The sequence below is a fragment of the Scomber scombrus genome, chromosome 15 (genome assembly GCF_963691925.1).
Source record: "Scomber scombrus chromosome 15, fScoSco1.1, whole genome shotgun sequence".
Taxonomy (NCBI): Eukaryota; Metazoa; Chordata; class Actinopteri; order Scombriformes; family Scombridae; genus Scomber; species Scomber scombrus.
In genome coordinates, this window is record NC_084984.1 from 10163100 (window position 1) to 10186871 (window position 23772).

Genomic DNA, 23772 nt, shown 5'->3' on the forward strand with positions numbered 1-23772 from the left:
ATTGTGCTGCATTCGTACTTGCATTCTTGGAGTCAGAAACATTGCTTTTGAACAGTTTTTAACGAGAATAGATTTATAATATGTTAAAATTGGCTGAAAATAAATAAAGTTTCACTACCAAACTCTCACATTTTTTACAAAACAAAATCCCCTTTTTCTTGAATTTTAAGCACCAAATAATTAAGCACATACCAGAAAGTATTATCCTTTTTATTCTTAGATTTGTATTTGTATTATTACACTAAATAAAACTGTCATTCTGCTACTCTTTGTCTCTCCAGTGTACAGCGAGCACAGCAAAGATGTGTATCTACGGCCTCCTTTCATTTGTCATCATTTCTTTTGAAGAGGAAAGCTTACAGGTATGTAGGCAGATTTTGTTTGTTAGATGTTTACTGTTAAATCATGTTCATATCATTTTTCAGATTTGTAACCCGTGTTGGTGTCTTGCTTTGACAGGCTGACGGTGTGGCGACGCAGTGCTCCCATCTGATTGATGCCGCCTGTGAGGTCCTCTCTGCTCCCAGTCTGGCTGAAGTCTTTTGGGAAATGGTGAGGAGAAAGAAAAAAAAAAACAACCCAAGAGTGGAAGCCTCTAATAAGATAATGAGAGTGTGAACTGTAAGTAATGTTTCCTGTTTGTAAAATATTTACTCTAGAAACCCAACATGGGATTGGGAATGATCCTGGACAGTGCAGTCGGGATGTTCCCTCATAAGATCGGACCACTGTTACAGCTTCTAACTGCACTTCTGTCAAACAAGTCGACTGTTAAAAAGGTGAATTTCACTAAAGCACAGACTTACACACTGTATTCTTCTACTTATCTAAATTACTAAGCAATGTATTTTAACTTCTGTGTGACAGGTGTACAATTTTTTGGATAAGATGTCCTTCTACACACAAGTTTACAAACATAAACCCAATGATATCATCGCCAAGGATGATGAGACACTATGGAGGAGACAGACGCCAAAACTTCTCTACCCGCTCGGTTAGTTTTTTGGCCATTACTGTGAGAGTTTAATACACACTTAAGATATAGTGTGTCCATGAATGCTCAAGGGTCTGGTTAATTCATATTTAAACTTTGATAATTGTATTTTGAAGATTTTTTTAATCATTTCATGTCTCTCTTGTGTGACGTACCTCCATCAGGCACGGGGCAGACTAACCTGTGGATGCCTCAAGGAGTGCTGGGCCAGGTGATGATTGGAGGCGAGCAGGGCTACGTGGTGCGCTGGGATTACTCCTACAGCTCCTGGACGCTGTTCACTTGTGAGGTGGAGATGCTGCTCCATGTTGTTTCAACAGCAGGTACAAACCTAATCATTCATTACCTACAAAAACAGACTATACTGTCGCACGCGCGCAATGTTGCCGTCTGACCAGGGGGGAGGGTGCTTGTCAAAAGTAGGCTATAAGACAGCCACGTGTAAACGGTAAACACAACTAGCCTTGACAATAAAACATTACGTCTGATTTTTTTTTTTTTTTGAAGACGTTCGTTAAGGCAGCAGGCGTGTGTTGCTTAGGCGGCTGCCTAAGCTGTAAAGTGCTGTGGGAAACCCTGATGTCAGATGCTTCAAATTGTCACATTTGAGAAGTTACCACCAGCAAATATTTGGCATTTTTCTTTTATTACTAAAACATTTATTCAGTAATCAAAATAGTTTCCCTTGAATTTTTTTCGACTAGTTGTTGCAGCTCTAAAAGGTTTGCTGCAGATGTTTAGCAGTGGATTAATTGATTTGTCTCTGTTCTGCTTTTTCTTGTACTAGACGTCATCGCTCATTGTGTTCGTGTGAAGCCAATCCTGGATCTGGTGCATAAGATCATAAGCACAGACTGGACAGTGTCAGATTGTCTGTTGCCTCTCACTTCACGCATATACATGTTGCTGCAGAGGTGAGTTCACCTTATTCATTCTTAAGTGTATTTATTATTTTGTACTTTATATTTGGATTTGTCTTATAATTTGTATGTTTATTTGTATGTCAGGTTAACCTCTGTCATCAACCCTCCAGTGGATGTGATCGCCTCTTGTGTTAACTGCCTCTCTGTACTGGCCACAAGGATGCCAGGGAAGGTGTGTACGCCAGGTACTTGTAGTGTGAACAGTATTGAATCTTCTTTACACACATCTTCTTATTGTTTTTTGTTTTTCTAACTTTCAGGTGTGGTCCAGTCTGCACCACACAGGTTTCCTCCCCTTCGCCTCCAACCCTTTGACCAGCATGGCTCAGTGTGTGAGGTAAAGTAAAAAGCTCAAACTTTGTGCTCCGCTGTGTTTAATTTGACTGGAAGATATCAAAATTTAGATTTTGAGGGTAAAATAGTTTAAACTTTTTTTTTTTTTTGTAGTGCCGAAGGGATGAAAGCAGGTAACTATGGCAACCTGCTAGTCCAGATTGAGCAGCCGAGGGGGGAGTATGCTGTGACCATCGCCTTCCTCCGTCTCATCACTACCCTGGTTAAGGTAGATGCAAACAAATGTTTTCTTGCAGCTGAACATTTCAGTTTTTCATAAAATTATTTTTTAAATCTTTAAATGTGGTGTCCTGCTGCTGTAATGTGCGTCGTGACTCTCTTTCATCTTCTGCTGTTGATTATTTCAGGGTCAGCTCGGCAGCACTCAGAACAAAGGTCTGGTCCCCTGTGTACTGCTCGTGTTAAAGGAGATGCTGCCCACGTACCACAAGTGGCGTTACAACACATACGGTGTCAGGGAGAGGATGGGTAAGAGCACTTTTCTGACAATGCTGACAAGTTTTTCCTCCAGAAACCAGACTGAAATATTAAAGAAACAATTGAATAAACACTGGCTGCTCTGTGTTGCTGCAGGTTGTCTTATTTTGGAGCTGATCCACGCCATTCTTAATCTGAGCCCAGAGGGAGAGGATCAGGGCAGGTGAGGATACATCTTTTGGGATTACCTGCACCTATTCCTGCAAATTAAAGTTCTAAAAATACGCTACTGGGGATGATAATTGTAAACATAACCACTCTGGCAAACCCTCTGCATCCATTTTGATAATCAATTAATGGTTTTGTTGTTTCTTAAAGCAAAATATACAAAAATGTATTGATTCCAGCCAATTTATTCCTGCTCTTCTTGGTTTGTTTATGATACTGAACTGAATACAGTGTGTGGTCAGATAAAATGATAATTTATTCTGGAAAATAACTAATCGATAATGAAAATGCTCAGTTGCAACCCTGATTCATTTATTGTCAGACATTAGGTTGTTAATTTGCTTGTTAGGTTATTGATTGGCTCTTTTCTTCCTCGATGCAGCACTCCCACCCTGCAGTCTCTGTGCATCTACAGCCTGGCAAACACTGAGGCCGGACAGGCAGTTGTCAATATTATGGGAGTCGGAGTGGACACCATAGACATGGTCCTGGCAGCACAGCCCAGCAGGTGTTCATATCTACTTCTTCTGTTCCACTTTCCATATTTCTGTTATAATTGGACATAATCCTTCCATCATCTTTCTCATATCAAATCAATTTGTTTTCCTATTTTTCCTTCCCCCTATTTGATGCCGTCAAGCTGTGGCTCTGAGGGTCCCGGTCAGATCCTGATCCAGACCGTCAAACTAGCCTTCTCCGTCACCAACAACGTCATCCGCCTAAAGCCGCCGTCTGACGTTGTGTCCCCACTGGAACAGGCACTGACTCAACACGGAGGTCACGGCAGCAACCTCATAGTCGTCCTGGCCAAATACATTTACCACAAACACGATCCGGCGCTGCCTCGACTCGCAATCCAGCTGCTCAAAAGGCTCGCCACAGTAAGAACCGCCAACACACACACACACAGTATATGCAGCTGTACTTGATGGGTTTGTGTCTTATATCGCCAACGCTCATCTTTTTATTTCGTCTCCAGGTGGCTCCCATGTCCGTCTACGCCTGCCTCGGCAACGACGCAGCAGCCATTCGGGACGCCTTCCTCACTCGGCTGCAGAGCAAGACCGAAGACATGAGGATCAAGGTCATGATCCTTGAATTTCTAACCGTTGCCGTGGAAACTCAGCCCGGCCTCATTGAGCTCTTCCTCAACCTAGAAGTCAAAGACAGCAGCGAGGGGTCAAAGGTGAGAGCTGCTGGAATAAATATAGTAATTAAAAGAAGTGTTTGTTTGTAGTTTCAGTGGAGCTTCAAAATGTCTCAATGTGTGCTTTTATTTTTGACTCGTAGGAGTTTCTGCTTGGTGAGTGGAGCTGCCTTCATGTGGTGTTGGACCTGATCGACTCCAAACAGCAGGGGAAGTACTGGTGTCCCCCCCTGCTCCACCGAGCGGCCCTGGCCTTCCTCCTCGCACTCTGGCAGGACCGCAGGGACAGCGCCATCTCTGTCCTACGCACCAAGTAAGCACATTTAATTTCAAGACAATTCAAACCTCGACCCAGGGAAAAAAAGTGCAACTGGATGTTTTGAATGATTGAATGTGGAATCTTATGAAAATATCGCTGCTGTTTTTACAGAGACAGGTTTTGGGAAAATTTGACAACACCTCTCTTTGGAACGCTCACCCCACCATCAGACACCACAGAGGTACTTTACTTTTTACTCTGCTGTAATGACTACACGATTACTTGGATGTTACATGTATTAACTCGACTATTTTTTTCCCACAGCCTTGTGTCTTGGAAACATGCGCATTTGTCATGAAAATCATCGGCCTGGAGATCTACTATGTTGTCAGGTATTTTCCAAACCACATAAATCCACATTTGTCACAGTCATTTAGAAGCGATCACTCAAATTTCCAGAGATTTATGCTGATTGTGTCCGTATGGTTGCAGCGGTTCCTTGGAGCAGTCTCTGAAGGACAGTCTGCAGAAGTTCTCCAACGCGCGGCGGTATGAGTACTGGTCCCAGTATGTCAAATCTCTGGTTTGCCACGTGGCGGAGATGGAGGAGGAAGGAATCTGTTACTTCTCAGAGACCCAGATGTTGATCTCTGCCTGGCGGATGCTGCTGATACTCTCCACTAGTCACGTATGTCACTGTACATCCAGTCATGATTGAAGTGTTTTCAGTTGTGGCCTAAAGATACTCGTGTTTTTAGGAAAGTGACAGTGCAGAACTGTATCAATGAATCTGGTTTATTTTATGTCTTCAGTCAGATGTGATGCAGCTCTCAGAGGACTCGACCAAGCTAAAGCTTTTCATGGATGTGCTGGATGGAACGAAAGCTGCTGTAAGTTGTCTCGACATCATATTTTATTGAAGTTTGTCTTTAATTTCTATTTTTTTACTACTTTTTGTATTTTTCTTTTCTTTTCTAACCATTTCTGTCTCGTTTAGCTGACTACACCCATGTCTGTGCCTTGCCTTCGCCTTGGATCCATGATGGCCACTCTACTACTCATCCTCCTCAAACAGTGGAGAAGGTGTGTGTGTGACAAATTTTATAGATTTATACAAATGTCAGCCAACCACTCTTATCTCCTTTATCCTAAATAAACTTCTGCTACTCTCTTCTTCTTCTGCAGCGTGGTAGCGACAGCTCCTGACATCCTATCCCCGCTCTCTCTGATCCTGGAGTGTGCCCTACAAGCTGACCAGCAGATGATGGAGAGGACCAAAGCCAAAATCTTCTCTGCTCTCATTTCTGTGCTGCAGATTCAGGGACTCAACGGTGAGTTGAGCAACATTTGAAATGCTGCAGAGATCTGAAGTTCAGTCTTTCTTTCTTATTTTTTTGCTGATGGTGAAATTCTGTGTCAACCAGGTGGGGAGATTTCCCAGCTGCCCCAGCTGTTGCTGTCTGTGTGTGAGACGGTGAAAGATGAGGCCCTGGCACTCATAGATAATACTCGTCACATGAGCCAGACGGGAGATGCCGGAGAGGAAGAGGACAGCATGGAGACAGACTCTCCCCGCGGCCCTCAGAAGGACAAAAGAGACGGGGTGAGCTGAGGCATCGATAATGTCCATAGGAGTGTTTGAAGATGCTTTTTGGTTTTTTTTTTTACACTTTAAATGTTTATATATTTAAACTAATTATCTTTATTTTCAAGATTCTTTTTCAGTAATCCAAGATGTCAAATGTGGTATTTAATGGTCTGGCATAGTGTTCAGGAAATGCTTTGGTTATTAATTAATTAGTCTTTTATCAGTACTTCAGGTTAAAGAAGTTAGGATGTTATACATAAACATATATCTCTGCCACAGTTACTGATACTGCTGCTGATTGGAGGAAAACTTTCACCAGCACCATTTATTTTTTACAGTTGTAAGTATGAGTGCAAACAGCCGCAGTGTAAATCTGCTTTAAAATAAATGTTTTGTTTCCCTCCGTGTTATTCAGGTGTGTGTGCTGGCGCTGCACTTGGCGAAGGAGCTGTGTCGCACCGATGAGGACGGCGAGCACTGGGTCTCAGTGATGAGGAAGGTTCCTGTCCTCCCCTCGGTGCTCAGCGCCGTGGAGCTCAGCCTGCGCTCCAAACACAATCTCTACTTCACTGAGGCTGCGCTTCACCTGCTGCTCACACTGGCCCGCACTCCTCAGGTAAACACAGAAATACACTTCTTAGTGTGTAGTTTTTAAATCTGTCCTTTCCATCAGTTTAAGATATCTTCATTTCTCCTGCAGGGGGCAGCAGCTGTGGCTGGAGCTGGAGTCATCCAGACAATCTGCCTCCCTCTGCTGAGCGTGTACGAGGTTTCCTCAAACGGTGCATCACAGGTAATAGAAATTATTAAATTAAATGACAGCAACTCTCTCACATAAAGTTGTTTTTTTTTCTGCCTTTCATGTAACACAGCAGTACTTTTGTGCATTAACATGATGTAATTATAACGTAGCATATCCATGTCCCTGAGCAGAGTTTCTCCCGTAAGTCCCAGGACTCCGCCTGCTGGCCGGGTGTGTACCGCCTCTGCATGTCTCTAATGGAGAGTCTGCTCAAGACTCTGCGCTACAACTTCATCAACGAGGCCCTGGACTTTATCGGGGTGCATCAAGAACGTATACTACAGGTACGACTGGAAGGGCAGGAAGGTTTGCCTCTTGGAGTCTCACAGTAGAAAGATACCGTCAGTAGGGCGATACCACTGAACCTGCAACCAAAGCATTTTATCAGCCCTTTAATCAATTTATTAAATTAATTAGCTGTTAAAGCCACAGAAATAAACTTGCTGTACTTAAACCCATTTTTGTGTATTTCCCAAAGCGTTTTGATTTTTAAAATAAAAGGAGGGGAAAAAAACAACAGATTTATGCAGGTGAAATTCTCACCTGTATTCAGTCACTGTGTTATTGCTTTAAAGCTTAAGACAGATTTAAGCAGGAGTTACGTCAGGATCTTTTATTAACCGTCATGTCTTCCTGTCCTCTCATGCCCAGTGTCTGAACGCAGTGCGAACCGTGCAGAGTCTGGCGTGTTTGGACGAGGCGGACCACACAGTCGGCTTCCTGCTGCAGCTGTCCAGTTTCTGTAAAGAATGGCAGTTTCACCTTCCCAAACTGCTCCGAGACATTCAGGCAAGTCCAGCACAAAGCTGCACATCAGCCAAGATCAGAACAACACGCCTGCTTCATTGTCAGTCAGTTATTTATTAGCATTTTTTTCTCTCTCCTCTCTTTCATCCATGCAGGTGAATCTGTGTTACCTGTGTCAGACCTGCACATATCTGCTCCACAGCAAGAAGATGCTACATCACTACCTCCAGGTCAGAAACCAGCCAATCACATGATTTCATAACGACAGGCACTGCAGCATCATTATCATTATTATTAAAACCAATGTGAGTTTCAGTAACCGCCACCAGAGAATAAACACTTTTTCTGCGTTTTTTCTCAGGCTAAAAACGGTGAGGCGTTGCCCCCCGGTCCCCTACCCAGGACACAGCGCCCCCCACAGACCCCGTCTAAAGAGGCAGCAGGTGGAGGGGAGAGAGAGGAGGCCGAGCAGAAGGCCCTGCTGGCCGTGCAGTGCAGCCTTCTGAAGATCCTCAGCAAAACCCTGGCGACCCTGCAGCACTTCACTCCAGACTGCTGCCAAATACTCCTGGACCAGGTCAGCATGATGATGATGATGATGATAATGATGATTAGCTTCATCATCATAAATTTTAGTACTTGTTATGTAAATAGGAGGGCATAGTTAAAGTTAAAAGAGAAACTGAGATGCTGGTGTGTGTTTCTGCTTCCATCAGTGTATGGACCTTGCTGAGTATCGGACCCTGTTCGTACTCAGCTTCACGACTCCAGCGTTCGACCCTGATGTGGCTCCTTCATTTGGGACCCTGCTGGCCACCATCAACGTGGCCCTGAGCATGCTGAGCGAGGTAAATGTTCAGTGTAGTTACGAATAACTTCAGCTACAGTTAAGACCCCTGACTTACAAAATCTGTATTTTTGTGATGTTTCTGTGTTTAGATGGAAAAGAAAAAAGAGCCGGTCTCCTTGAGCATCGCCTCACTCGCTTCATCAGAGGAGCTCCAAGCGCTGAAGTGAGTAAATCTTTAACACAGAGTCCTGATTGAAATTAAAATGGTCTCCTAAATTATTAGGTTTTTTTTGGGACAATAACTATCTTCTTTTTCCACAGGTCATTGTTGATGTTCACCATGGAGAACTGTTTCTACGTACTGATCTCTCAGGCGGTTCGGTGTCTCAAAGATCCCTCCATCCACCCTCGAGACAAACAGAGGCTCAAACAGGAGCTCAGCTCTGAACTGGTGAGACGTCACAACTCTATCGTGCTTTTTGTGATTTTGTTGTTATTTTTATACTGTTATGTCAGATTTATTCGTTAAATGTGGTTCCAAAACCTGAGGCAAATGTAATAAGAAATTCTGCCTCAAAGTCAAAAGCCTGAGTGCTGTTTGTTACCTTTTACTTTCTTCAGATTTGTCATGCAGCCGTCCCTTCTGTAGCCTTTGTGTTTTTTTAATTTTATTTTAATTTTTTTACTTTAAATCATGCAAAGATGTTCCAGTAGATCCCCATAATAACAAATATAATGGCAAATGTGCATGATGATGTCTTTAAACTATCCTCTGTACGCTTTTGATAGACCTCCAGAATATCATCTAATCTCTTACGTCTCTTCTGTCCGTTCCGCCCCCCTCAGAGCACTCTTCTCTCCAGCCTGTCCCGTCACTTCCGCCGGGGCTCGCCGTCGTCTCCGGCCAGCGGTATCCTCCCCTCCACCCAGTCCAAACCCCCCACGCCGGGCTCCAAGGGAAGCCACGAAGGTCAGGAGCCGTTCATCCAGCTGGTTCAGGCATTTGTCAGACTCGTTCAGAGATAAGAGCGCACAGACTCACAAGACTCAATGTTCTTTTACGAAGCCAGCAATTTTTTGTTTGTTTTTGTACTTCCAGTTTTACCATCAGGGAAAAAAAACCTTTCTGGTGTCATTGTAAAAGTTCAAAGTGACGATAGTAGTTCAATTAGTAAACATTTGTGACCCGGCGTGAGTGTTTATTCTAATAATAATGTGGTGTTTATTAATGATTGGAGCCAGATTTCTTTTTGATAACCTGTTGAACGTTTCATTTTGCCAAAACTGCTGTTATGACAAAAAATTTGACCACAAGTGTTTAAAAAAAAAAAAGAAAAAGGCCAACGAGAAGCCGCCTGGTTTCTGAAGAAATCTTGGTGCTACTTTAACATCAGTCGCTGACTGTGGTTCATCTTTCCGAGGCCTAGTTTTATAGGCCACTTTGACAACATAAAACGACCAGACACGTTTCAAGTGCTACTTAAAGAAAAAAAAGAAATTAAACCTTTCAAATGTAATCTTATTTCATCTACAATGTACTAGAAAAGCTTCCTTTGTAAAACTGCAATATACTTTTTCTAATTCTCTTCATTTTTTCTCTTAACTCTGCTATTTTCTTATCTGTGCTTTATTCTCCATGTACACATACTGAAGCGACTGCCACCATTTGTACTTTAATGTATATGCTAATAAAGGGACTTTTGTACCACAGATTCCTAATTGGATGATTAATTTTGTGCTCCGAGTTGAATAAAACAGTGTGAGACACAATTGTGAACCATTAAACCTTTTCTTTACTGCATTTGCACATAATTCCTGAAACACACCTCGAACCATCCTTTACATAAACTGACAGGTAAAAACAAAATGTCAGTAATAAAATACATTTTCATGTTCTTATATGCATCATATAAAAAAGAATAAAAGGAAAAATATTTAAATTGCAGGAATTACTATTTACAAAAAGGCATTTGACTTTTTTTAAAGAAACTTTTACAACTTCAGTACCTAAAACAAAACAACTTGTAGGCAGGTTTTTGTGCAATTTAAAGTACAAAAAGGCTTCGATATCTGGGGAGTAAGGTGACGGTTTTACAGCAGGACAGGAAGGCGAGATAAGGCCTGACCAACGTTACGTAGCTACATTATCAGAAGCAGTGCAGGTTCAGTAGCTGCAGTGGAAAGAGGCTTCGCTGTTCTCCTCAGAGGATTCGGCAGCGTTTATCTGCTGAGGGTCTGCGGCGTCCCCTACTGGCCATTGACTGGGACTTCCTGTAACAGAAAACATGGTCAGTCTGGAGACACTGATGACACTTCATATCTGTGTTCTCACACATGCAGGGGGGGAAAAAAACAAAACACAGTTGATACTGAACACATGAAACAGCAAAAATTAAAGACATTTTTACAAGCTTTTACAACTGATTCATGCACCTGATGTCTGATTTATAAAAGGAATAATTTGATTTGTGAAGTTTGACACCACTCATCTGATTATTAAAAATGAAGCTACAGCCAGGATGTGCTTTACGTAGCTTCGCAAACAGGCAGGTAAGGTAAGAAAATCTGTGTACCAGCATCTCTGAAGAAACAGGCTGGAGGTTTTCAGGCTATTTACACATTTTTAAAGAACAAAACCATTTTTAAAACCTCTAAGGAAAAAATAACATTGCTGCTTCTTGTATTAAAATTGCTTGACGAACAGTGGTGGAGGAAGTATTTAGATTCTTTACTCTTTAATGTGTTTGACTTTTTTTCTAGCATCTCTAAAGCTCACTAATTAACATGTTTTATCTTGATTATATAATGCATAAGAAAACTAATTTTAAAACAAGTTGTGGGCGTTTCTTTCTCTGCTTTCAGTCTCCTGGTTGCAGCTTCACATTAAACACAGACATGAGTGGTACCATTCTTCTCATTGCACTCTCAGCAATAAAGAGCATTAATAAGCATATTTCCTAAATTCTCTGCTGAGTTTATTTGCTTTATCATGCATCAGAAATGCAGATTTATCCACACTGTCACTCAAAAACACACACACACAAAAGAAACATCCTAATACAATTCATACTGCATCCAAAACTGTTGCCGTATGAATGATGTGATTTATGACGTGACTGTTAAAGAGCAAAAGTGAACTCGATAATCTGTCATCTGTGTGTATATCATGATGAATAGTACACCGGTGTTTGCTTCATGCAGCAGATAATAAAAATAAATCAAAACCAGCTGAGTCTCATGCATCAGATCGCTGTTGAAAACCTGAACCTCAAACTCACTGACCTCCGTCTGGTCCTCCAGACAGGCCTTTCAGCCCAAACAGGGTACAGTAATTTGTCTACCATTATTTCACACGGAGAGGATGAGAAAGGAGAAGAAGAGCGATTCACTGACGGAGAATTTACATTCAACGCAGACGAGAACATTTCTTTGACATTTTATAGCTGTGATGTGTCTTTTTTTTTGGGGGGGGTGGGGGTTAACTCACCTCTAAATTCCCCCTGGCTTTCTTCAGCACTCCGTGGGTGAGAGACACTACAAGAGAAAAATAAAATCGAATCACATACAGGGTCTCAGTCTGCAAGTTACGATTATTTAAGGATCTATTTTTCTGCTAAGCTATTAATCGTTAATTCTATAAAATGACAAAACTGTGAAAAGTGCTCAAGATCTCAATGATATTTGGGTCAATGATGTTTTTTTGTGTCCATGTGGTTTAGTCAAATTTAAAGGGGTGAACATTTTAAAATAAACGTATGAATACGTTGCACACATTCATTTTTTTCGTGGACTCAGCATAAAATTTCTGTTTTAAATCCATTTTGAGAGAATATATTAGAGGATTATCGCAAAAATGTCCAAGTGGTGTAATCATAAAAACTTAGTACAAATTAATTAAACTTGTATAAAAATGCTAAATTCTCAATAAAACACCCTATCAATTAGTTTGGTATGATCTTACATTATAACTTTTTATATTAAATAAAGGTAATGGAATACAATTGTTATAAATATTTAATTTAATTTAATTTAAAATCTGGGAAATCATGTTAATCAGAAACCAATTACCTTTTTTTTTAGTTCACAGTATAAACAGTCAAAGTAAAGTAAGATAATCGTACGTTGGTCGATGATGACCCTCTCCATCCCCTCTTTGAGCTGATTGGTGGTTCGGAGGCGTTTCACGGCTCCACTCAGCATCTTCTCCTGCTGTGACAGTCTGCTCTTCAGTCTGCCTATCTCGTTCTTAAGCAGCTCATCCTGATCGGCGGGATGAAAAGATTTAGGATTTGCATTGCAGGATGCTTTATTAGTTATAAAAACGGTAAGTGTGTGTGTGTGTGTGTGTGTGTGTGTGTGTGTGTACCTGCTGGTTGCTGCCGCTGCCGTCCCCTGCTGCGTTACCAGCTGGTAAAGATACTCTCCACACCAGTTTGAGCAGTCGACCGGCCTCCTCTAACACCTGCTGCATTGTGTTCATGCTGCCGGACAAACCCTTCAGATGCTGCTGTTCTATTACCTGATTAAATGCACACACAGTGACATTTACTATTAAAAATGTGGCTAGCAGACTGAGAATGAAATAAATCCACATTTTAAAAAAACCAAAGCAAATAAAATGATCTGAAGCATGATAAGAAGTACCCTGTTGTCAGAGCCGTGCTGTCTGAACGAGTGCAGACACTCCTGCAGTTGTGAGTCCATGCTGCGCGACAGCTTCCGACCCTCTAAGATCTGCTTGCGGAGGGCACTGTAGTCCTCAATCAGGCCCAAAAAGTGGCGGCCGTTGCGGTTTGCCCACATCCGGTGTCCCGGCACCAGGCGAGAGGGGGCGCTTGTGAGACTTTCACCAGAGCTGCTGCCAACGGAGCCACCATCCACCTCCGAATGAGCTCGACGTTTTTCATCTGGAAAGATTTAGGTGTTTTAAAATATGAACGACATGTAGAATCTGTGTATATCTGTATCATACTGCTGCAATTAAACATTCAATGTATTCTCTAATGAGGCGTCTCACCGTAGAGGATGCTGGTGTGTTCTTTATGAGTCTGAAATGAGTGACTGAAATGAGGATCACAACTTTCCCGAACTGGTGACCTGCCTCCTTCATCTGTGACAAATATTTTTAAAAAAGAGAGTGTTAACATGACCTGGCGGACTCTAGCTTGTCTTTGTTTTAGTGTCACGGGTCGTTTGCGTCTAGTGTTTACCGGGAGAGGACAGCAGGTAGTTGATGTTGATGGTTTCGGAACGGTTTTGTCCTCGGAGCAGCTGCTCCTCCAGTCGCTGTCGCAGTGCAGTGTTGGTCTGGATGCTCCTCTCCAGCTGCAGCCTCAGGTGTCTGATCTCCAACAGCAGCTCGCTCAGGTCCACAGAGCCAGACGATGGGACAGGGACGGGCTCTGGAGTTGTCCCACTGGATTCTGCTTGGGGAGGAAAGGGCAGGAAAAACGTTGTCTTATTTGTGTGGAAAAATACTGACAGGAAATTCAGGTTCAGAAAAAATTTGAGAGCATTTTGAAGTGAAAAGTTTGTGCTGGACTGTTCTGTCCTGTCATTAAAACTATCAAATTAGATTTATCTTCAAATTTGAAAATTAAAGTGAAAGAATGAAATCAGTGATCCTCAGTGTGAGAAAAAGTTTTACCACTCAGATATTTGTTCCACAGCATTTTATAGATGGCTTCATGTGTGATGAAGAATATTCAGGTGCAGGATGTTTGCAGCGCCACTAGATGGCAGCGTGAAGTTTAACGAGCTTGTTTCTAACACACTGCCTAACTAAGCTTCCTTTAGCCAGGAACCACTAAAGCCATGTAGTATTCCCTTGTTAACAGTATTTTCCATCTCACCGATTCACTTCGTATAACTCACACCATCTTTACTTTACCCTCTGAATGTAGTCGTCTTTATCTTTTCAATCTTTTTTCCACTCAGTTTGGACCTTTGAGTCTCTGAAAAGGACTTCTACATTTTTTTGTTCCCCAAAATTGAACCGTATCATATACTGAGAGTCAAAAGTATTACACTGCATTGGATTTTAAAATCAAAATCACAGTGTCAAAGACATCCCAGCAGTAATATCATAAGCAGCTGTATCACAACTATAATTAAAAGAGTCTATGATAGAAATTAGATCAAAGAGCTTCAAAGACTGACTTCTCTGCGTTCGACTGTCTCAAAGTTGCAATGTTCCACATAAATCAATAAATCAGTTATATGAACAGCATACATAAATTGAGCTTTTTCTTTTTAAAAGGAAAACAAGCTTGTCGTACCGTTGTATTTCTGAGCTTCAATCTTGATGTTTTCATAAACTTGCAGCTCCACTCGCAGCGACTGGAGAAGATGCTGGGAGTCGGACAGCTGCTGCTTCTGGAGCTTCACCTCACACTGAAACCTGAAAAAACAAAATCCAACAATCAGAGGGTTTAAAAGATAAAAGAGAGCTATACTATTAAAAACAATGACAGTCGATATATAAACATCTAGGGACGGGCACTGCAAACAAGCTCAGGTTAAATGCTGTAGCATTAATTCATGTTATATACTTATATACTATATATCCATACAAATAAACATTACATCTACTCTTAAACACACTAAACTGTACATGTAGGGCTCATTATAGTCAATCTGTTTATTTAGGGTTTTTTTAATCCTTGAAAAAAAATCAGATTTTAAAAATACAATTTTCATTTTAAACAGTAGTTTAACCAATATTGGTTTTATAACTGGAGGCTTTTTTTTCTTTGCTGTCCTTGATGTCAAATGATCTTGTTTACTACAAACTGGTTTCTATTATTGCAAGAAACACAACTTTTGCATGTGTGACATGAAATCAGAGTGAACTTCAACTTCAACCATTTCAGGTTCTGATCATTTTTGGTACATTTCACAAACACAAATGAAAATGGTCTCACTCAAAAGCTTGTTTTAATCCATTTGTTGTTGAACTGAAACAGTATGGCACCTTAACCGAACATGTGAACATTTTATTTGAACTTTGAAAGGACTGAAAATGAATGGACTTTGGACTCTGGTTTATACAAAAGATTAATTAATTGTTTCTTTCTTTTATATGACAGTTGTGTATTTCTTTGTTGTAAATAAAGAAAGTTTAAAAACTTTAACTTAAATGGGTTAAACTAAACTAATGGCTAAAACTTAACTGTTACAAGTAATAACAGTTCCCACTATTATTCAGTAAAAATCAGTAAAAACAAGGAGCCTTATGTATAGAGTACACACCACCACACACATACTCAAGAGTAAAGGAAAGGGAGAGGACAAGTGATCTGACAGTAAACTAGACTCCAGGTTTCATGTGTCAGCCTCACTCAGCTGTGTCAGTGGGACCTGTGGGGCCGAGAGGTCACATGCCGTCATTATGATATGTGCATTCGTGTGCTCAAGAACGAGCCTTCACATGGTCGACTCTCATGTTTCAGAGTTGTACGAACAGTATGGAATAATGGTGATTGTAATGACTCTTTATAATGGTAATTAGCAGGTCTGTGTGGTTTCGGGTTGCATGGAGGAGAGTCGTAATCACGGGATGTGTTTGTCTGTGTGTGTGTGTGTGTGTGTGTGTGTGTGTGTGTGTGTGTGTGTTCGTACCTGTCCAGCTGCTCCTTGCTGTAGTGCAGTGACTCCTGCAGCTGAGCATTTTCTTGGCTGCTGAGCTCCAGCTGCTCCTGCAGTCTGCAGTTTTCCTGCCTCAGAGCTTCACATTCCTTCCTGCTCTGCTCCAGTTTGGCCGTCCGTCGCGCCAGAGTGTCCCGCAGCTTCTCGTTCTCCTTCTGCTTGTCTGGTGGGATTAAAGATGTTTGAGTTAGTGAGATGTGTGTGTTTAATATCTCTGTTATCCACTGACTGAAAAGGCCTGTCCATGATCCTGATTATAGGTTAAAGGGAGTTTGTGACAAACGTTTTACCTCTGGACCCCATGTTGAGCTGCTCCTTCAGGACTTGGTTTTGTCCCCAGAGGAATCGCACCTCGTTGGCCAGCTGACCCTGCTCTTCGTTGCCATGGATGAAGATGTTGGTAGCTGCTGAACACAGGAACATACACACACTCATCAGTCAGAAAATAACGGCATAAGTTTGTTGGAATAGAGCAAACATTTTCACTTTTTGTGCAGAATGTCACAACTAACTCTTCACATATGTAACACACATCACACATACCTGGGTCTTTGTCCACCTCAGCTAGTCTCCTCTCCAGCTGTTCCCTGAGATGGTCGTTGGTGCGGATACTCTCCTCCAGACGTTGCCGCAAAGCTCGGATCTCCTGTAGATGCTCGGCCAGCAGGTCTGACAGACACACAAGCACAAAGCTAAATTCAAGGGGTACTTTATGGGGATCTAAAATTTTAACTTATATAAAAGATGGGAGAAATAGCCTGAGTTTTAGTGCCTAGCATGGGTCAGGCTAGAAAAACAAAGGATCCTACATTCCCCATAATTCAACCTAATAATGAAGTTAGATCAACCCTGCAGAGTAAATGTCTATAGTTTATAACACAGGCTTTCTGTTGAAATTGCATTCTCCAAACTTTTCTCTGATTTTGGAAAGCTCCCTCCAGAGTCACTGAAGACATAGAGTAGCGCTCTTTGTAACAAGCAAAAATGAGCTTTAAGTGTAACATTGGTGGAGCGCCCCTTTAATAAACAATGCTGTGTTTACTCAAATAATGTTGCTACACCATCAACACACAAAGTACAAATCATAATTTGTCTCACAAAAAGCTGAATAATTGGAGTATTTTGCTTCTTTAAAGTTTTATCTTAAGTGTGTTTTATAACAGAAAGTCTCTAACATGCTAATAAAGTCACCAATGCCCCACATTTACCTGAATTCAAGTTGTGAGGTTGTTCAGACGCATTCTTTTGTGAGCTCATATCTCTATCACGTTTATATCCGTCAGTCTGAGACCCCGACCCCTCCTGGTCGGGGCTATGATCCTGTTCCTGATGTTGGGAGCTGTTCTGGGCCATAATCGAGCGATGCAGGTCAAGCTCTCTGCGCAGGGTGGTGTTGAGCTCCTCGCTGCCCCTCAGCTTCTCCTGCAGTCTCCCGTTCTCCCTCTGCAGGCCCTGCAGTCTGCTGGCAGCCTCCCTGTGACCGGACACATCTTCCTGCTGAGCTCCTCCCACCGTCTGATCGGCCGAGTGTCGCTGGCCTGAATATGCACAGGAAGACAGCGACGGTCAGACACTGTAAATATGTAAATATGGGCATATTCATGACATTTTCTTGTGTAAAAGATATTTCTGTTTCATAAGTCATAATTCAACTTAAAACTAGATGATGCTTCATAAACTTTAGTTAGAGTGGGTAAACTACAATATCCTCAATTACTAAAGCTTCCATGTTAACACGATGATTGTTTTGGTAAAATGTGAGTTTGAGTCACATCCACATGCCTCACTTCTCTCTCTCACAGCCTTCACTGTCTCTTTTCCTCTGAGGGATTTTTCAATTTGAAGATTGAACCGGATAGGTGCCACTGAATAATGCATCTTTAAGTGGAGGTGGACTGAAATCTAATCCTAATCTGCCCTTGGCCAGCATGCTTTGTTTTACGGGACGCCTCACTGCATCAGAATGGATCTGAGTGGAAAATAAGTGCCATTACAGGCTGCGACTACACCGGCCAGGTGCATGGACAAGGACTCAGGTAATCTCAATGACATACCTCTGAGGCAGAAAAAGAGGGGAAAATATGCATATTTAATGGAGCAAACTGAGTTAATCCTACTGTGGATTTAACATGACCAAAGAGTCTAGTACCTGCTATACCTGGCTGGACCATATTCTCTGACACTTAAGACTATAATTGAACTTTGCTTTCGACCGCTTCACAGATTAATTTCAGTTAAGATTATATTTAAGTATTGCATCTAAGTTTTAGCAGTTTTTACACACATATTGTTTGTCTTGACCTAATGTGAGCACTTACTGTGGGCTCGATTGCCACCTTGTGTGGTCGGGCTGCTGTGGCATGAGGATGAGATCCTGTCAAGGTCCAGTAACAGATCAGAGTGAGAGCTGTGGTGGCTGCTGGGACCCTGGCCTCTGAACTGGCTCTGCAAGCTTTGGATGAGACGGTTCTTCTCCTGCAGCTCTTTAGCCAACCTGGGAGGAGGAGGAAGGAGGAGGAAGGAGGAAGGAGGAGAAGGAGGAGAAGGAGGAGAAGGAGGAGAATTAGTCATGTTAATCCAACAGCTGGATTTGATCCTAACACATCATCTCACTTTTGAGAGCAGAATCACACAGAACCATAGAAGGAGAGAGATTAGAGAACAATCCGCCAAAACAAGAGAAACAGCTGAAAATTAAAGAAATCAAGAAAACTAATGTTCTGAACCGGGGGGGCTTGCAACTTTCAGCAGAAACACACAGCTGGAAAGTATGAAAAGAGGAGTCCACAGCAAACGTCATGCTGTCCTTCTGGAACAAACTCCACTCACAGGTCCAACTGCTCCCTGGTGCATTCAGCCAGGGTGAGGTTTTGCTGGACGAGGAGGCTGACGTGCTGTTGCAACAGCTCTCTCTCGCCCTCTAGCTCCAGACGCAGGTTATCTAACTCCTGCTGGATTCTAGCTGGGCTGTCGGGAAGATCTCTCACGCTCTCCTCAAAGGACAGCAGTGACTGTGATGCCTGCTGAAACTCCCCAAAACTGCCCACGTCAATAATAATGTAGGTTAATGTATGTCACCGTGACTTTTACTCTGTCGTTCAAAAGAAAGTCATGTTCCTGCTTTTTTCCCCAAGTTTTGAAAAAAAAAAATTAAATAAATATATATATATATATATATATATATATATATATATATATATATATATAAATAATATATATATATATATATATATATATATATATATATAAATATATAAAAGGCCCAGACACTATAGCTTTACTATTAAATAAATAAATAAATAAAACATGAATTAAAACTGCATCAGATCATTATTTTTCTTGTGGGAAATAAAGATAATTTTACATCCAATCACTATTCAACAATAAATCAGTGTGTTTTTTTTTAGCAAAGCCTCACAGTCTATTTTATTGACGTCCCGATGTCTGAGAGACACCAATGACCCAGTTCGGTTCGCTGTAACCTTAATGTTTTGGTTGACACAAAGGACAAAATTAGGTCAACAGCAGGACGCTATTTAAAATCAACAATACAGCCCCAGGGTCATGAGGCAATTGGCTGGCAGGAGGTGGGGGGGGGACTTTAAAGGGGGTCACGAGACAAACATCAAAACAGCTCAGCTAATGACCCTAAAACCTCAAGCAGTAATGAGCAGTGTAACCTCAAAAGCACAAGACAGGAAGACTATAATACACTACATAAACTTTTATAAACTGCTTAATCAGAATAAACAACAGATGAAGAAAACATGTGGTTACATCTAATATAACAGTAAAGCCCAAAATGAATGAATGAACCAAATACTTTCTTGGGCGCAGCAATTGTGACTTTAGATGAGTTTGAAAATGATGTGAATGACTGCTCAGTAGTTGGTAAAATCATGTTGTTAGCATTGGTTGCACTCAACTTTAATTAAATAAAATATGAATTACTGAAAACAAAGAGAAACCTTTTGTTTGATATGATTCTCTGTAATTCTTTAAGTCAAAAATCTTAAAATATTTAGCAATACTTAGAAAATGTAATTCACAATCCCAGTAACATGCTATATGGGAGGTTGAGGCGTACCTGTGAGACAGTTCCAGAGCCGCCACGTCCTCATTATCCAGATGAGACTCTCCTAGCAGACAGAGGAAAAGATGCTGTCAAGGACCTGTCTGTAAAAATCTGTTATGATTGACTGCTCTTTTGTGTTCATCCCTCCCTGCTGCTGGTGGTTATTGAATCAAGACATTTCTATACAATAAAAAGGTCAATGCTGCTGACTCAAACACAGCTGCTCTTTAAAGTGGTGCTACAGTCAGTCCCTATGGCGCTCTTTATCATTCAAATTGCATGCGTGATTGCTGGAGTCAAGTGTGTTTTGGTACATGATTCGGCTCTGATTAACACCATTCATCAAAAGACGAGGAATGCAAAAACCATCGAGGCGGCAGCAGCAGCAGCTACCTTTGTCCAGCCGTCCTTCCAGCTTGTCCAGGATGCTCAGGCTCTTGTCCAGCTGCTCTTTGACCACATCTCCCATGTAGTGGTCGACTTTACTGGCCTGCAGCAGCTCCTTGAAGACATTGTTCAGCTCCTGCAGCTGCTGACGCTGCAGGGCTCCCAGCCTACGGCTCTCCTTGATCTGCTGCCTCAGTTGTGACAGCTCCCTGGCCTGAGACTGCACCAGGGAGTCCAATCTGTGGAAAAGACAGAATGAGCGCAAAAAGACAGAAGACAGCATGAGTTAAGATTTCCGAAAAAACTGTGCAGCTTACACTCAGTGTATAAAAATAGTATTATATTGATAAATGGAAAAGCATGTTGACCTCGCAGGTGATGTAGAGCGGCTGCGGGTCTGCTGCAGCTGTTCGCTCATTCTTCTGTTCAGCGTCCTCTCTCTCTCCAGCTCCATATTCAGACGGCTGGTTTTATCCTTCATCGCCTGGTTCTCCCCCTCCTTTTTCTCTCTCAGCTGCCCACCTCTGTAGCTCTTATCATGGGTATGGTCCTCTCTATGAGTCCCTTCTTGATCCCTGACAATTGACGGGTCGGAGATGTTGGCAACAAGGTCGCTGGAGAGGGAGTTCCTGCGCAGAAGACTTTGCATTTGGAGAATGAGCTTGGTCTGGCTTTCCAGCTGGACCTTCAGCTCTCTGACTTGCATCTGGAGCTGCAGAGGGTCCCCAGAGACGCCGTAGTCCTCGTACACCTGCAGGCTTTTCAGACTGACCTGAAAACAGACAGCAGCAGCATCAGTGTCCGTTTTGTTTTTGGGGTAGCAACAAATTGTCGCTGAATGGGATTAAACTGAAGGACTAAATTGAATACCTTGGCTGAGCTGAATGCTGGAGAACTGGGGTATGGAGTGCTGGAGGTCGAGTCCAGGTTTTCTGTAGAGGAGAAAGCGGCCTGCTCGTGTTTCAACAGCGAAGGCAGGCTAGAAGCACTGCAGCTGGGTTTCACACCGACTTCTAGATCTGGCAACACACAGGACACAAAATGGTCAAATAAGGAAAAGAAAAAGATTACAAAGTGTAGAAAACAAATGGTGACAGACAGTGCCGTGTGAGGAAAGATCAAATCATTTAAAGTACAGCTTAACTGTAAAATAAGATTATTTTTTTTAAATAAAATATAAAAGTGAAAGGTTATTGAACGCTGGATAGACATTCCCAAACGTCAGAGTGGTAACATGCAAGATTGTGTCAATACAGAATATTGACAGCTCATTCAAATGAGTGAAAAGTGTCAAGAAAAAACCAGAAGAGGCCGTGTGGTTATGAGACCCAGAACAGAAAAAATTGAGACAGTGTTACAGTCGCCTTTGTTCACTCCTCATGCAGAACAAATATAGAGAGAGAATCTATCCAACATTTGAGATTAGTGTCCACTCAGCAGACAGACATGTTGCATGTCTGTCTGTCTAAATGCCGTCTACCTGTGCTACTGCTCTCTTCCCTATCGTTCTCACTCTTGGTCACACTGGTTTCGTAACCGAGGTCCTGCAAATCCACCTGCACGCCTTTGTCATCCTGCTCCAGAGCTGGCATTGGAGGCAATATATGTTGGGTTAGGAAGAAATCATGTAGCGTGTACAGAATCACGTCTCTCTTCTTCATCATCATGTTCCTGATTAATCGGTTTATGTCCAAATCAAAAAACATAATTGTACATACTCGAAACAGCTCAGCGTGAGTAATCTTACCTCTCCGTGCAGTTTCAGGCGATGGTGTCTTGGTAATAATGGATTGAGCAGTGGCCAGTTTCTCCTCCAGGTTTTTACACGCTTTTTTCTTCTCCCTCAGCGCCTTATGGAGAGTCTCCAGCTGGAGTTGAACATTTGGCGGTAATCCTTTGGCATCCAGCGCTGCTGTACGGGCCTTGCTCTCCTCTCTACGGCCTCGGTCCTCTTGCAGGGAAGCCTGGAGTTCGGAGATCCTTTGACAGTGATCGCTGAAGATCTTGTAGAGGAGACACAGATTGTGATGGAGCTCTTGGTGAGGTTTCTCCTTTGCTCGAGCTGAAGCGGCAGACTGATTGCTGCTGGATTTGGTGGTCGTCTGCGTCGGTTCTGTGTGGCTTCGCAGTTCCTCTCTTTCTTGCAGGGCTCTCTGAAGTTGGTCTAAACACGTCTGCAGGTCAGGGTATGTCTGAGATGATCTACCAGAAGCCAAGGAGCTAGTGTTTGTACAGTGTGCAGCCAGAGAGGCGACGGCAGAGTCAGCTGCACTAAGGCAGTTCATTAAAACTTTCGTCATCTCTTCATTTAAACTAACATCATCAGAACTTCCCATCATGCTGTGCTGTCCCTTTGACTCTTTTTCTTCAAGTGATCCTGCCGCTATTTGCGTCGAACATGGACCATTCTGGCCAGCACCACTGTTGCCATGTTGTGCAGCAGCATCTGCGGCCCACAGTTTTTCTTGCAGCTCTGCGTTAATCCTATTCTGCTCCCAAAGTGCCTCCTGCAAAGTGTCTGCATGTTGCTGCAGCTTGTGCATTGAATCTTCAGTGTATCCAAACACGTCTCTCGGGCTATCTGAAGGAGTACTCCCCTGCTGTAGTGCTGTCTCCATCTTCAGACGTAGATCACTGATTTCTGGATTCTTCTCCTGGCTTTCAAAGGAGGAGATGGCTTTCTCTGCCATGTTCAGAAGCTCTATAAGCTGGTTTATGAGATCCTCCTTCTCCTGTAGGGCTTTCTGCAGCTCTATGAACCTGATGTGGAGGGCAGCATCTGAACCACCAGAACCTGGACAAGAATTTGAGTGTGACATAAATCCACCTTGGTTGTCCAGACTGCAGGCCGTCAAGTAAGCAATGGTGGATTCTGCAGCCTGTAAGGCCTCTGCATACTGGCGATTGAACCTCTCCTTTTCCTGGAGTTCAACGTGGAGCTCTTCCCAATCACTGAGCTGCTCACTCAGCTTGTTGATCAACGCCTCTTTCTCCTGGCACTCCTGGTGGAGGAGCTCTAGCTGAGTGAAAAGAGCAGAGTCGGCCGGGGTGTCACTTGGTGTCTCTCTGGCTCTGGAGCCGTTGTCTGACCCTACAGGACTGCTGCTACCATGAGCATATCTGAGGGTGGAGGACGGGGAAGTGCTTTGTTGGAGTGACGCAGGGGAGCTGGTGTCTGCATGCGGCTGCTGCTCAGCCTCGTAGACATCATCCAAATGAAGGTGCTGAAGTGCATCAGTTTGTACATGATCAGAGTCATGCTCCAACTGCAGGTTTTCAGACTGCCTGCTGCTGCTGCTAGCGTCCATTTTCGGCCTCACGGGGACCGGGAGACGAGATCTGACACCAGCCTACAATTGAAACAAGAACAGATATTAAAAACTCATCAAGCAGGACATAATGACGTGCTTCATA

The 23772-nt window shown here is 42.6% G+C and overlaps 2 protein-coding genes across 6 annotated transcripts in view; one reads left to right on the forward strand and one right to left on the reverse strand.

Annotated features, from left to right (window-relative positions):
- nup188 (nucleoporin 188) overlaps positions 1–9959 on the forward strand; it is a 19791-nt gene extending 9832 nt beyond the window's left edge. Inside the window, exons 12-43 of the mRNA XM_062435302.1 lie at positions 282–362; positions 460–552; positions 660–779; positions 868–994; positions 1159–1317; positions 1782–1908; positions 2002–2089; positions 2178–2254; positions 2365–2479; positions 2619–2739; positions 2845–2911; positions 3299–3424; positions 3557–3797; positions 3896–4102; positions 4207–4376; positions 4494–4563; positions 4647–4714; positions 4815–5010; positions 5135–5212; positions 5320–5405; positions 5508–5653; positions 5747–5925; positions 6326–6526; positions 6611–6703; positions 6844–6996; positions 7364–7501; positions 7615–7689; positions 7821–8036; positions 8176–8307; positions 8399–8472; positions 8571–8700; positions 9096–9959. Of these exons, the coding sequence (XP_062291286.1) occupies positions 282–362; positions 460–552; positions 660–779; positions 868–994; positions 1159–1317; positions 1782–1908; positions 2002–2089; positions 2178–2254; positions 2365–2479; positions 2619–2739; positions 2845–2911; positions 3299–3424; positions 3557–3797; positions 3896–4102; positions 4207–4376; positions 4494–4563; positions 4647–4714; positions 4815–5010; positions 5135–5212; positions 5320–5405; positions 5508–5653; positions 5747–5925; positions 6326–6526; positions 6611–6703; positions 6844–6996; positions 7364–7501; positions 7615–7689; positions 7821–8036; positions 8176–8307; positions 8399–8472; positions 8571–8700; positions 9096–9275 (4134 nt within the window). The 3' untranslated portion in view covers positions 9276–9959. The remainder of the gene's footprint in view (positions 1–281; positions 363–459; positions 553–659; positions 780–867; positions 995–1158; positions 1318–1781; positions 1909–2001; positions 2090–2177; positions 2255–2364; positions 2480–2618; positions 2740–2844; positions 2912–3298; positions 3425–3556; positions 3798–3895; positions 4103–4206; positions 4377–4493; positions 4564–4646; positions 4715–4814; positions 5011–5134; positions 5213–5319; positions 5406–5507; positions 5654–5746; positions 5926–6325; positions 6527–6610; positions 6704–6843; positions 6997–7363; positions 7502–7614; positions 7690–7820; positions 8037–8175; positions 8308–8398; positions 8473–8570; positions 8701–9095) is intronic.
- Positions 9960–10019: 60 nt separating this feature from the next.
- The window catches only part of cdk5rap2 (CDK5 regulatory subunit associated protein 2), a 38338-nt gene continuing 24585 nt past the window's right edge, over positions 10020–23772 (reverse strand). For 3 of the 5 annotated variants that reach the window (XM_062435299.1, XM_062435297.1, XM_062435298.1), the window contains exons 32-51: positions 22106–23708; positions 21839–21943; positions 21229–21377; positions 20727–21130; positions 20365–20597; positions 19984–20035; positions 18215–18390; positions 17105–17434; positions 16440–16565; positions 16187–16303; positions 15870–16059; positions 14528–14649; positions 13460–13672; positions 13267–13359; positions 12894–13156; positions 12616–12768; positions 12371–12509; positions 11737–11783; positions 11532–11586; positions 10020–10520 (exon numbers count right to left, since the gene is read on the reverse strand). In XM_062435299.1, the coding sequence (XP_062291283.1) occupies positions 10414–10520; positions 11532–11586; positions 11737–11783; positions 12371–12509; positions 12616–12768; positions 12894–13156; positions 13267–13359; positions 13460–13672; positions 14528–14649; positions 15870–16059; positions 16187–16303; positions 16440–16565; positions 17105–17434; positions 18215–18390; positions 19984–20035; positions 20365–20597; positions 20727–21130; positions 21229–21377; positions 21839–21943; positions 22106–23708 (4677 nt within the window). In that variant the 3' untranslated portion in view covers positions 10020–10413. The remainder of the gene's footprint in view (positions 10521–11531; positions 11587–11736; positions 11784–12370; positions 12510–12615; positions 12769–12893; positions 13157–13266; positions 13360–13459; positions 13673–14527; positions 14650–15869; positions 16060–16186; positions 16304–16439; positions 16566–17104; positions 17435–18214; positions 18391–19983; positions 20036–20364; positions 20598–20726; positions 21131–21228; positions 21378–21838; positions 21944–22105; positions 23709–23772) is intronic. The other 2 variants (XM_062435300.1, XM_062435301.1) reach the window with 2 other exon arrangements.